This window comes from Salvia hispanica, chromosome 5, assembly GCF_023119035.1.
Source record: "Salvia hispanica cultivar TCC Black 2014 chromosome 5, UniMelb_Shisp_WGS_1.0, whole genome shotgun sequence".
Taxonomy (NCBI): Eukaryota; Viridiplantae; Streptophyta; class Magnoliopsida; order Lamiales; family Lamiaceae; genus Salvia; species Salvia hispanica.
This window is the reverse complement of record NC_062969.1, coordinates 5,444,340-5,456,606: the sequence shown is the minus strand read 5'-3', so window position 1 is coordinate 5,456,606 and position 12,267 is coordinate 5,444,340. Positions and strand designations below refer to the sequence as shown.

At 38.9% G+C, this 12,267-nt stretch overlaps 3 protein-coding genes across 5 annotated transcripts; 2 read left to right on the top strand and 1 right to left on the bottom strand.

Annotated features, from left to right (window-relative positions):
* On the top strand, positions 1-3,650 carry LOC125190545 (homeobox protein knotted-1-like LET12). The gene is made up of 6 exons (XM_048087874.1): positions 1-521; positions 1,308-1,428; positions 2,527-2,720; positions 2,831-2,962; positions 3,054-3,190; positions 3,263-3,650. The coding sequence occupies exons 1-6, from the start codon at positions 138-140 to the stop codon at positions 3,300-3,302; spliced, it is 1,008 nt and encodes a 335-aa protein (XP_047943831.1). The 5' UTR covers positions 1-137; the 3' UTR covers positions 3,303-3,650.
* A 287-nt stretch (positions 3,651-3,937) lies between these two features.
* On the top strand, positions 3,938-5,972 carry LOC125190868. The gene is made up of 5 exons (XM_048088282.1): positions 3,938-4,425; positions 4,635-5,366; positions 5,442-5,506; positions 5,588-5,659; positions 5,735-5,972. The coding sequence occupies exons 1-5, from the start codon at positions 4,093-4,095 to the stop codon at positions 5,868-5,870; spliced, it is 1,338 nt and encodes a 445-aa protein (XP_047944239.1). The 5' UTR covers positions 3,938-4,092; the 3' UTR covers positions 5,871-5,972.
* A 68-nt stretch (positions 5,973-6,040) lies between these two features.
* Positions 6,041-10,230, bottom strand: LOC125186703. Of its 3 annotated transcripts, none has more exons than XM_048083126.1 (6): positions 9,926-10,230; positions 8,361-9,332; positions 7,935-8,108; positions 7,341-7,483; positions 6,570-6,680; positions 6,041-6,452 (listed from the first exon to the last, which is right to left on the bottom strand). In XM_048083126.1, the coding sequence occupies exons 1-6, from the start codon at positions 10,058-10,060 to the stop codon at positions 6,401-6,403; spliced, it is 1,587 nt and encodes a 528-aa protein (XP_047939083.1). In that variant the 5' UTR covers positions 10,061-10,230; the 3' UTR covers positions 6,041-6,400. The 3 variants fall into 3 exon arrangements, with proteins under 3 accessions (XP_047939083.1, XP_047939084.1, XP_047939085.1); XM_048083127.1 differs by having other exon boundaries at positions 7,935-8,012; XM_048083128.1 differs by having other exon boundaries at positions 8,361-9,382; positions 9,926-10,053.
* Positions 10,231-12,267: the final 2,037 nt, after the last annotated feature.

Here is a 12,267-nt window from a genome sequence, read left to right as displayed (position 1 = left end):
CGTCCATACTCCATTCAACACTTGGAACTCCATTTCCCTCTCTCTCTCTCTAGAATTGGATTACTCCTATTAATAGCTGAGAGAAACAATAGAGACTCCTATCATCAATTCATTCATTGACGCAGCGCAGGCAAGGCATGGCCTTTGAGCAGCAGGACCACCACCACCCCTCCCAAGAAATGCCCCTCCACTACTCCGACCACCACCACCCATCCTCCACCTCCACCTGGCTCAACCACCACCACTGGCCCAGCCCCACCGCCACCAGCGATCACAGCGGAGACAAGAGCAACTCCAACTCCAACTGGGAGAGGGACAAGTGCAAGGCCGACATCCTCTCCCACCCCCTCTACGATCAGCTTCTCTCGGCGCACGTCTCCTGCCTCCGGATTGCCACTCCCGTCGACCAGCTCCCCAGAATCGACGCCCAGCTCGCCCTCTCCCAGCAGGTCCTCGCCAAATACTCCGTCCTCGGCCACTCCCACCACCCTCTCGACGACAAAGACCTCGACAATTTCATGGTAATTTCACCAATCAATTATCACGTACTAATTCAATTCATCTTCTATAGTCAACTCTGAAGAATTGGAATCGGTTGCTTAGCTTTTGTGATGCTTTCAATCCTTAATTAGCTTGAATAACTTAGGCGGTGCCGATGAAGTCGTCGTGAAGAGCATAGTTTAGGGGAATAGTATCATTCAATTTTCAGCACCTCGATCTGATGATATTTGTGGAAGTAGTGATTCCTAAAGGAATATAGCTGGACTTCCAACTCTTGTAATGTGTGTAGGTATATCTGTTTGTCGCATCAAACTCGGAATCTCTTACTATCTCTACTCTAATTATTGGAACTCTATATTTTAGTGCTTTTGAGAATCTTATTCTTGATGTAGCTCCACTTGTGACATGCTCTGCAATCTGCATGCTTCTATATGATTTCTCCACTCAATGGACAACCTATAAACTCTTTCAACTTAGGCCCTCTATCCATTTTGTCTAATTTCACCTGTGCTGACATTGACATTGATTTGACTAAAATTGGAGTAATAATCATTCATACTTTGGTCATTGGCTAGCATTTAATGGAACAATTTACCATTTTTCTGATTGGAATATATTATTCAATGGCCTTCAAAATTGCTCTTGTGATAGATATTTGTGACCCTAAGATATGCTCTTGAAGCACTCCTGACTCCAGCTGAGATGTTCCAAAATGTTAATCATTATATTTGGGAGAAGTGGAAATCATAGTATAATCAATTATGATGTTGCAGAATCCCTAATTCTTAAAATTTAACTTTTTGCAGACACATTATGTTCTATTGCTATCCTCCTTTAAAGAACAACTGCAGCAACATGTCCGAGTTCATGCCATGGAAGCAGTCATGGCATGTTGGGAGCTTGAGCAATCTCTGCAAAGCTTGACAGGTTTTCATCTGATTCCATGTTTCCAATTCTAGTTTAAAATTGCAACCATTTTCAGTTTATGATCTGTTTTTCATACCCAAAACTCCATAACTTAGTCACAGACCATCTTTCTTCGTTCAGTCATTTCCAAAAATTTGTGGATGACTAGAAACTACCCTATTATCAGTTCAAGGGAGTAGTATGGTTTTAAAAACTACACTCACTTCAATTTTCAAAATTCTTGTGTAGGGCAGACCCATTTCCTTGATTTTTTTCGTGTGTAGAATTATTGTGCTATGCCTTTTGCTCCGTGCTTGATCTTTTATACTACTAGTACTATTTTATAGTCATTCTTTTTGGTTGGTTTCCTGGTTTGGAGGCTACACAGCTTCTCTTGTAGAAGTATCATTTCCTCCCAATTCTGCTGAACCTACCTGCTTAGCCCACTGATAATTGTCTTTGGCATAAAGGTTATTCGTTATCCATCTTGATTTGCAACCACCTTCCTGTTAAATGTATCTTTATATGCACCAACTATATACACGTTGGAATTACCTTATTGACTTTCGAAGTGACAAAGGACTAAAGTAAGTAGTAGGTCTCTTATATCACATAAGTGACCACTCAATACTCCCTCTGTTCACGATTTTCCACGTTTTGGATGACACGACCTTTAATAAAATAGTTGGTAGTGTGAGTGAAGTAAGGGTCCAACTTTAAGTACATGGAGTAGTGTGGATCCTATTACTATAAATGGAAAGTGACAATATTTTGCGGACGGATTGAAAAGGAAATTGTGGCAATCTTTTCGTGGACGGATGGAGTAGTTGAGATTAACTTGAATGCTTTTGAAATGAAAAGATCAAACTTTCTGAAAGACTGCTACTGACTTCCAGCTGTTGATATGAAACCACTATTTGATTCTCTTTTATTTGTTGCCCAATTACAAGCTAAAGTTAAATTGCCATATAACCTTTTCTCGTTCTGTTAGAGCATCATACATGGCAGATGCTACTTTATTGACTTGCTTTGTCTAAATCATTCTTCATATTTCCCTGTGCACCATCATTGATCAGACCCAAACATTTTGAATTAATGTATTGGGTATGTTCTCTACAGGTGTAGCACCGGGAGAAGGTTCAGGAGCCACCATGTCTGATGATGATGAGGACCAGGCCGATAGTGAGACTAACTTATTCGATGAAAGCCTTGATGGAGGAGACAACATGGGATTTGGTCCCCTGGTACCAAGTGAAACCGAGAGATCCTTGATGGAGCGTGTGAGGCAAGAGTTAAAGCACGAGCTCAAACAGGTGAACAAAAACTTCAAACACACTGCTTCTCCCTTGAGTTTAAATTTATCTTTTTCAAAAAAAAAGAGAAGTTTGAATTAATTTTAAGAAGACGAGCTTTCACTTTCTAGGATTATAAGGAGAAGATTGTGGATATCAGAGAAGAAATACTACGAAAAAGAAGAGCAGGAAAACTGCCTGGTGATACCACGTCAGTATTGAAAGCCTGGTGGCAGTCACATTCTAAATGGCCGTATCCTACAGTAAGCTCGTCTGGACCTCAAACAACTTCTTTGTGTCAAATTAAACCTTTATTCATCTCGACTCTTGATATTGTATAATATGCTCTCCCAGGAGGAAGATAAGGCAAGGCTGGTGCAGGAAACTGGTTTGCAACTAAAGCAGATAAACAACTGGTTCATCAATCAACGGAAAAGGAATTGGCACAGCAATCCCTCTTCTTCATCTACTCCAAAAAGCAAGCGAAAGAGGTAAGTTAGTCTCCCATATTCCCAGGTCTGAAACTTTTACGCATCCATCTGCTTGATTCTTCGATCATACAGTGGCACAGGTGCTAAAACTACTAATGAGCGATTCTCGTGAAGAAGCAACAGACAGATATATTCTTGGTCTTGTTGATCAGAAGCCCCCCCCCCCCCCAACATCAATAGCTATGCGCAGTGAAGAACGGGAGAGGGGAACTACTGCTGTAGCTGTATCGTGGTATTTTTTGGCATCAGACGAGAGGCCGAATCCCATAATGGATTATATATTGCTTGAAACCAATATGAATTATAGGCTTGTATATCATCTGTGGTGTTAAATACCTAGTCTATACGAGTAGAATCCTTGCAAAAGTTTTGTCTTAAACTTTGTTTTGTATGATTTCCCACGACTCAGTCATTCTCTCTGTTTTTGTTTATAAAATGTTGTGGTGCTTATTAGTTATTACTTATTAGTATAAGTTTCGTTTCGATCATTTTCTTGAATCGCAAAACAGAAAATGAAGTTTAGGATTAATATAAAGTTTCCAGGTTCCACATAATAAACTATTCTTCAAAATTTGAAGTTTGATTACTACTCCAGTTTATATATACCATTTGGGCCGATAAGTCTAACAGCCCACGTATGTGAAGAATATGGCCCATTTAATGAGCTACCCGAAACGCCGTCGTTCAGCTCAAACCAAGAGTTTAAACTTTAGAACCCCAACGGCTAGTTTCTAACTTTACATTCAAAATCTCTTTCAGCTAAAAATTACCAGAAACGAAAACCACTTCTTCCTGTCTCAAAATAGAAAGTAAAAATCAGATTGTGAAAATTCCATAAATCCGAGCAGCTTCGATCTCAATACAGTTAGAACGAAAATCCCACAAAATTATTTACAAGAAAAATGGTGTACACATACACTCCCACCTACTACACCTCATTGCAAGACTCCATCACTTCGATTTGCAAGACAATCCTCCCCTTCTCCTTGAAGAAGAGGCGGCATCCGGCCATCGCGGCGGCCGAGCAACGCCTGTCCAAGCAGCAGTCAGATAATCTCAAGTGGCAGCAGGATTCATTCCACCATATACTCAACTTGATAGGACTTTCTAAAGAAGGCATTGTTCCTGCAAATGAGGTCTCTACTTTTAGAACACACCTTCTCGACACCCTCGTTGCCTCGCCTGCTGATCACGAGCCGCCATCGATCTTGAGGGATAAGTTGATCTTCTTACAGGTCAGTCATTTACCTGCTTTCTGATGGATTTGCTAATCACAGTTATGATTTAACTAGGTTAGTTATATGTGAGTTCTTAGCTGAGATTATGCAATTTGGAGGTGGGCTTAAAGATGAAATCTTGATTTCACATTGTTACTATAGATGTCTCAAATTAGAGAAGACACGAGGAAGAAATCATGTTGTTGATATGGATTTTGTCCTAATAGGAGTTGCTCTATGCAAAATGCATATCAGAAGAAGAGTATCATGCATCAAAGAGGCCTTTGCTGCAGAGGCTTGCAGTTCAAGGAGCTGAGATCGAGGCACGGAATGTGATAGTCGGGGTGCTGCACAAGGAGACTACAAACGACGAATGGTCCGAAATAGATCTCAAAGATGACAAAGGCTCTGCCAATCAACAAGTTATCTCAGCTTCTAAAGGAGGCTTGAGAGTGAAAAGAATGAAAGGAGTTGCATCTGTTTTAGGTCTTGCATCTTTGGATAAACATGGGAAGTTGAAGGAGAATGACGCAGTTAATGCAGGCTGCAGCAGTAGATCGGACGAGAGAGGAGATGGTTTTAAGTCTATTCTCATGGAGGAGAGCTCGCCATCACCGGTGGTTGATGAGAGGAAGAGGAGTGTTAGCGGCAAGGTGAAGAAGGCGACATTGAGGGCCGCCCTTCAGAGAGAGGAAGAGGGAAGCGGTAGCTGTGGCCTACACGAGGCTAAGGGCAAAGAGAAAGTGAAACTGGGGAAGAGGGTGTGGGGATTTGATGGATTGAAGAAATGGAGGAGGATTGAACCCAGGCACGAAATAGCTCAGTTTTCATCTGTGGATGAGGAAGAAGGTTATGGCGGGAAACTCGTTCCGAATCCAGTCGGAGAGGGACCAGACACCAGGCAGATCAAGAAGAAGTTGCATCCGAATGGGGCGCCAGCTGATTTCTTCGTGGATAAGGTCTGTGATTTATACACCATTTCTGTAGAAAATGTAGGCGATGCTGAGCTTGTTTGCTTGAAAATGTGGTTGTAGGTCGTAGCAGAGAATATAAAGAAGCAGCTATCGCGAATCAGAAGAGACACAGGCGCTCATCTAACGTAAGTTTCCCAGTTTCAGAATCGATACACCATTGTTGTTTGTAGTCTTAACAAGCATTTTGTCTATTCTATCATGCTCAGAGATGATGAGATTGAAGCCATCTCGACGAGGCTTCCTGCCGACAAGGCAGACTTGAACAAGCTATTTCCAAAGTAAGGCTATCTAGTTTCATTTTTACAGCTAATGAGAAAGGTCTTAATAGTTCAATTCTTTTCTGGATGATGCAGATCATGGTGTGATCAACATGGCGAAGTCGTTTTAGACGTGGTGAGGAAGGAATTCAAGGAGCACATGAGAGAGATGGGGAATCAACGACACAACAAAATTGATGATGAGAATTCGCATCCAAATCTTAAATATTAGTAGTAGCATTGACATGTAGACATGGCCGAAATTCCTTAATCGGCCCAAATGTGTTGTTACTTATAGAATGTGGATGCTACATTCCATTCTTTGGATTTTTAAGTTATATGCACTCTCACCAGATCTATGTATACTACACAACAACTTAACAAACCATAGAGAATAGAAAATGAAACACAACTGCAGAATGGATAGATCTTATATGATTTCAGTACAAAGATCATGCGTCTTACCACAAACGGTGCAACTAGACAATGGTCATCTTGGCTAAAACAACACACCATCCCAGTACAAAGATCACACAATCTACTACATTTAATATACAGGACTGGGAAACAGTGACTCCCAGTGTAAGAATGAAAAATTTAGTACAAGCACTAACATAGGATGCTCAACTCATATTTCGATTTTGCTATTGGGTCAGCAATGATCCCAGAGTATAAATGGAAAATTGTTCCATCAAGATACATGGTCCTCAAGACCCATCTTCTCAAACAAATATGTACAAAACTAACCACCTCAAACGAATCTTAGCCCTTTGTGGAACCCAAACTCACATCTCCCCTGCAGAGTGGGCACACACTGATGCACCAGAGATGAATCAGGCATTACAGTTGAAAATTGCAGAGACACACAGATAACAGGAAACGACAGGATAAAAACAGGTGAATATGTCCACACTCTGTAATGATCACATACCCGTGTATTTCTTTAAGCCATTTGTCCACACAGGACGCATGATACTCATGATGGCATGGCAGAACTCGTATTTTGTCTCCTTCCTCATACTCAGCCAGGCATATATAACACCTGCATTGCAATTTCATCATACACAAGAACAATCAGAAGCAAAGCTCATATCAACGAAAATAACCATTTGTCATGTCGAGCTAGAATATACTATCTGGACACTCTACAAATAATGCCATTCTCTAATTGTTCACATGAGTTTTGACTTTTGAACCCATTAGTTATGGTTCCCGCTTTCTGAAATCTATCACTTTATAACTGCAGTAGTATCTATCCAACTTTAAACTGTATTACAAGTGGGGTGAGTGCAATGATTCATTTTAGGTAAGCTATTCCATTGGAGTCTAATATACATAAGAGTGATATGTGTGGTTATATGTCCAAATTTAGGATTCTTCCCGTTACCATATAGTCTCGCCTAAATTTGAACGATAAAATGAATGGAGAATGAGAATGTATTTGGATGTTTTGGTTACAGATACAAACAATCGATCAAAACCAAATATGAAATATCTTTCCATCTTGTGAAAGAAAACACCAAAGGCGATGTATTTCATTCTTTTAGCCTCAACTCTCTCTCTCTCTATCGTATTTACGAGCATAGTAATAATTTTCCATTCATAAATTGATAAGGAATGAAGAAAGAAACACGCCACCCAGTTCTAGAAAATTTCTCTTTTCTACTTAGACGAACATTGCAAAAGGAAGGACAAAACTTACTGTGATACATCATCTGCACATTCCAATTTTTCTGACTTCCCATGTGTCTTCACCAGAAAAGAATCAACAACTGATTCTGGAGCAGGAACTGAGGTCACTGACAAGGAAAGCGACAGCGGCTGTTGATGAATTTGATCAAGTACCTGTTTGACAAAGTAACCATTATGATGTCAATTATTAGGATAAATCAGAATGATGTGAACTTAAATAAGGATATACACATCAATTGAGCCCTGTTGCTCTTTGTAACATCTTAAACATAAGTTTTTACTAACATGTTTGTATAAAAAACAGTTTAGAAAAATCGGGAAACAAACAACATAAACTAATCAACTGGATCAGTTATTTCAGATCTATATAGCTATGTCTGATTTCAATTGGAGGCTTAGGTGCAGAGAATGTGGTAGTTCATTAAATTTGCAATATGAAGCGCTCTATTTATCAACCTTTAACATGGCTTATTGACTTCCAACTTCATCTATCCAATGTCACATAGTCAACAATTCCCTCTACTTACACATGTATAAATATTTATGCAGCATAAGAGCATGCATTACCAAGTTTGAAGATTATAAGAACTATGACAAAGATTACCTCAAATAATGCTTCTGCCAGCATAACTATGCGAGAAATGCCAGTGCGTGGACCAGATTCCTCAGCTAATGAACTGGACTGGCACAAGCATGAACCATCAGCATGTACTCCTCGAGGACAAGCTGGGGGTGGATAATAAGTTGAATCAAAAGTATCACCTAGTCTATCCCAGAGCTGTACAGAAAATCAAATTAATCAAATTATAACTGGCCTACTCAGATACTGAACCAAAAGACATTATGATATTCTCAGAGGCCCCACATGAACAGGATCGACACATTGATCCTGAAGTTTTCTAAGAACTGGAAACAAAATGAATAAATAAAAAAGATACAATAAAAGAATAAATCAATAAACCACCCATCACTCAGTATATTTTCAAATTATCCCCCGAAATGCAAATTTTAGAAAGAGTTGTATGCGTACCTCATGTCTGGGCATCAAATTTTGATCATTACTGCCTGGAGATCTACTTCTATGAGAACCTAAATCTCCTACAAACTCATCATCACTAAATCCACCACTAAAATCAAGGAGCTGTCTGTCAGGAAATCTCAAATGATCAGAGCCAGCAGACGAAAACAAATATGTTCTGGAATTTGTACGCCTCCTAGAACCACGCCTTGAAAACGCATCCCAAAATAATCTTCTGCTATTCCTTCTAGCCTCATGGCGGTTTATTTCAGCAGAATTAGCAGTCAAAGTATCTAATGTACTCACCACGTCAACATGATGTAGATTCTCATTTTGTCTATTTTGTTCCCTTTCTGATACCAGAAAATCCAAATCTGAAGGTGCTGCTTCCTGAGGAATATTGCCTCTCGATAAATGGAATTCCAAAGGTGAATCAGAAACAAAAGAAGAGCCAAAGTTCGAATTGGAGTAATCTATTTCCCCAGAGACATTATTTCCAACTGAAACTTCACCCAGAAAAGATTCTCTAAGAACATCACAATATACTCTGCTTGTGTTATTGAACCCTTGACCACTTTGAGATGCATCACCTTTCACGTTGCAATTTATGCCACTGATATGACCAATACTGGACATTTCATTTCCAGACAAAAGAATAGGAGATGGTTGATCTCCATATGAACTACTAGCAGTTCCATCACATCTTGAGGTGCCTATGGATTGATGAGAAGGAACCAACTCCCTACTTTCATGGAGCCATTTCCTTCTATCACTAGTATCATCATGGCTTGAACCAACTTCAAGAATAGAATTATCATATGCACCCAAAAGTCTTCTAGATGAGACCACACTTTCACTTTTGACGCTGATCAGGTCATCTCCCTTTCCCTCTGACGAATCAGAATTTCTTCTTGGCACTTTCAACTTCTTTCTACGACTATGTTCTGCAGAACTTACCAGTAATTCAGCTGGATAATCTTCCATCTACAGTAAAAAATGGCAAGCCGTATAAGTAACACCTAATATACCCACTCCTGTCAATAGATGCATATAAAACATTTAGGTGAAGAAACAAGCTATACGCATTCCCCAATAGCATATGAAAGAACAAACCGTTAATTGACCATTTAACTGAAGCTCTGAAGAGATTATCATAACACGCAGCCCATTCTTAGATACCAGAACCAAATCGGGTTGAGAACGGACTAATGTTGCTTACCAGGTAGTCCTGATAATAAATACAATGATCCTAATAAACCCAACAAGTTTAATCATTTAAAATGGATGGATTTCCAGTGCATTAATTGACATAATGAATTAGTAATTGTTCAAACACCTTTAGTAGCATTCGTTGATCATCAATCTTGTTCGAATTTGAATATTCTAAAATCCACAATTTCTGGTTTTGTAGCATTAGATTTAATCTAACCACAAGGAAGGGGCTTTCCCCCAATTGTAAATTTAATCTAACCTTATACTAGTACATTTCAGGAATGAGGGTAATTGAAGGAAACACAGATAGTAAAAAGAGTAAATCCAAATTCAATTAGCGTCCTTTTGGAATTCACATTTCATACCTCGGTGGGTGAGGAGGAGGAGGCGCCGCATATGAGAAGTGAGGAGATAGAGCGCCTGATGGTGGGGCGAGGGAATTTCCGGGGGGCGGGGCGAGAGTGGGAGGCCGAGCACGTTCGGCTGATGCCCGATCCCATCTGGTGATGATGATTCTTCTCCGTTTCTGTTCCTCTCCAACCAAAGAAAAGAAAACAAAGGTTTGTGGGGATTGTATATATCGATGATTGAAAGAAATGGCGAGGAATGAATGAGGACTCAGCTAAAATGGTGATGTTAATCGAAATCTGTCTGTCTCTGTTTGTGCGCGCGCATCTGTCGACTGTCGACATAATTTCGACTTTTATTTTATTTTTATTTTTTAAATATTTTATTTTAAATCTATATATACGGTTCGTTGCACTTCATTTCATTCATACCACTTGTTTTAATGAATATCTCATCGAAATACAAGAATTATCTGGAGAGCCTCATCGATGATATGAGGCGCGCTTTGGGGATGAGGGTCGACGACCGCGGCGAGCCCGCCACTGGAGATGCTGCTGGAGATGTCGATGCCACCAAGGATGGCCAAGAGGACTTCGACGAGTGAGATGGGGAGGGCCGCGTGTGTGAAGCTTTTAGATGTATTTTTTATTGCATTATAACTTTTTATTTTTTAATTGACCTATGTATTTTTTTAAAAAAATTTATGAGACTATCATTGCACTTTCTCCATATTTGTGTCCAATTTTAATTCTGTATTTGTGAATTTATTTGCTTGGCTAGAGTGTCGGCTGGCCTATTGCTATGCGGCAAGAAGTCCTTGATGACGTGACAGACTATGGGAAGTCCTTGATGAAGTTTTGTGGATGAGTTTTGTAGCTTGCCTATTGCTAGCATATGAGAAGTTCGTAGCTATTGTGGATGCTCTTACATTTGGAGGAACGCCTAAACCCAAATTAAGTAAAAGTATGAATTTATTTTCCTAAACTCTTTCAAATGTATGAGTCCCTTCTTTATTTTTCTTTTCATCCTTCTTCTCTACTTGATTTCCTCGGAATAACAATTTCAATAATAATTGTATCCGGTCCACGTCTAATAGGGTCAGTAAATTCAAACACACCCTTAGGGTCAGTAAATTAATGGTACATCGCTATCCATGGATCAGTAAATTAAAAGGCCTTCCAAGTAAAGTTAAGTGAAGATGAAATTTCTTTTAAGGTCATTATCAGTTAAATTAGATGGAAAATTACATTTAAATAACCATGGGGCAGAATCGATTCACTTCCATCCAACCGAAACGACAATAAATTAACTGCATGTGATTCAAGGACAATTCAATGGACACTATTTCAATTGCAATTTAATGGACAATACATGACACATTTTGTTTAGTTGCTATAATAAATAGTACTACTGCTTTTAATTAGGAGAAAACATAAAATATAACTATGGGGAATAAAATTAAGAGCATTATGAGTAGCATATATGATACAACACATTATGTAAAAAATCCCTTCCCTTTTTATACTAGGCACAATCAAATATATAATGTAAGGTACAATCATGGCGACATTGTCGTATACACAAAATTTGAGCAGTAAAAGTTATGCGTAACAAAAATATTCTTGTAAAAATGACAAATTCTTAGAAGTCAAGCTTATTGGTTGAGATGTCTTCAAATAAAATGAAGTAATTACCAAATTATAGTGACATGTTGCTTCAAAAAAAATGAAAGAAAAGAGAAACACAACATTTATTGTGGACAAAAATTTCTGTTTTATCTTTAGTCCAAAAAAATAGTTTTATTTTTTTGTTTTTCGTCCGTCCATCGAAATTAGCTCCATTCTAAAATGGAAAGTTACTCTAATTTGTTATTCACTTTTTATCCTTTCGTCTCCTATTTTATCTATATTTTCTCTTTCTCTCGTACTTTTTATCCCTTTCTATTTCATATTAATTAATTTTACATTAAAACTCATATTGTACATAACTATTTTAAATGGACCGAGGAAATATTATTTATTCGAACCTAATTAGTAAGCGTATAGTAGTAATCGATTAAAATCGATGGGCCAAACCGGGCCTAAACCCTCCCAAAGAGGAGACAAACACCATTGTAAATACTCCCTCCGTCCCAAGGAAGATGACCCATTTCTTGGGCGGCACGAGATTTTATGCAACTTTATTTTGTGTGTTAAATGGAGAGAGTAAAGTAAGAGAGAGGGGATAAAGTAGAGATAAATGGGTTTCCATTTTAAGTAATGGGTCATCTTGGTTGGGACAAACCAAAAAGGAAAGTGAGTCATCTTTAATGGGACGGAGGGAGTACATAGGAGTTCAAATAGGATGATTTTTATAGGTT

What these genes read in the sequence shown, in the direction of transcription:
- LOC125190545 (XM_048087874.1), top strand. Translation starts at nt 138, where the DNA reads ATGGCCTTTGAGCAGCAGGACCACCACCACCCCTCCCAAGAAATGCCC. An exon ending in ATCTCTGCAAAGCTTGACAG is followed by an intron (nt 1,429 to 2,526) that starts GTTTTCATCTGA and finishes TGTTCTCTACAG; the next exon opens with GTGTAGCACCGGGAGAAGGT. An exon ending in TAAAGCACGAGCTCAAACAG is followed by an intron (nt 2,721 to 2,830) that starts GTGAACAAAAAC and finishes TTCACTTTCTAG; the next exon opens with GATTATAAGGAGAAGATTGT.
- LOC125186703 (XM_048083126.1), bottom strand. Translation starts at nt 10,060, where the DNA reads ATGGGATCGGGCATCAGCCGAACGTGCTCGGCCTCCCACTCTCGCCCC. An exon ending in TGTGCAGATGATGTATCACA is followed by an intron (nt 6,681 to 7,340) that starts GTAAGTTTTGTC and finishes ATTGCAATGCAG; the next exon opens with GTGTTATATATGCCTGGCTG. An exon ending in TGGCTTAAAGAAATACACGG is followed by an intron (nt 6,453 to 6,569) that starts GTATGTGATCAT and finishes CTGGTGCATCAG; the next exon opens with TGTGTGCCCACTCTGCAGGG.
- LOC125190868 (XM_048088282.1), top strand. Translation starts at nt 4,093, where the DNA reads ATGGTGTACACATACACTCCCACCTACTACACCTCATTGCAAGACTCC. An exon ending in CTGATTTCTTCGTGGATAAG is followed by an intron (nt 5,367 to 5,441) that starts GTCTGTGATTTA and finishes ATGTGGTTGTAG; the next exon opens with GTCGTAGCAGAGAATATAAA. An exon ending in TTGAACAAGCTATTTCCAAA is followed by an intron (nt 5,660 to 5,734) that starts GTAAGGCTATCT and finishes TGGATGATGCAG; the next exon opens with ATCATGGTGTGATCAACATG.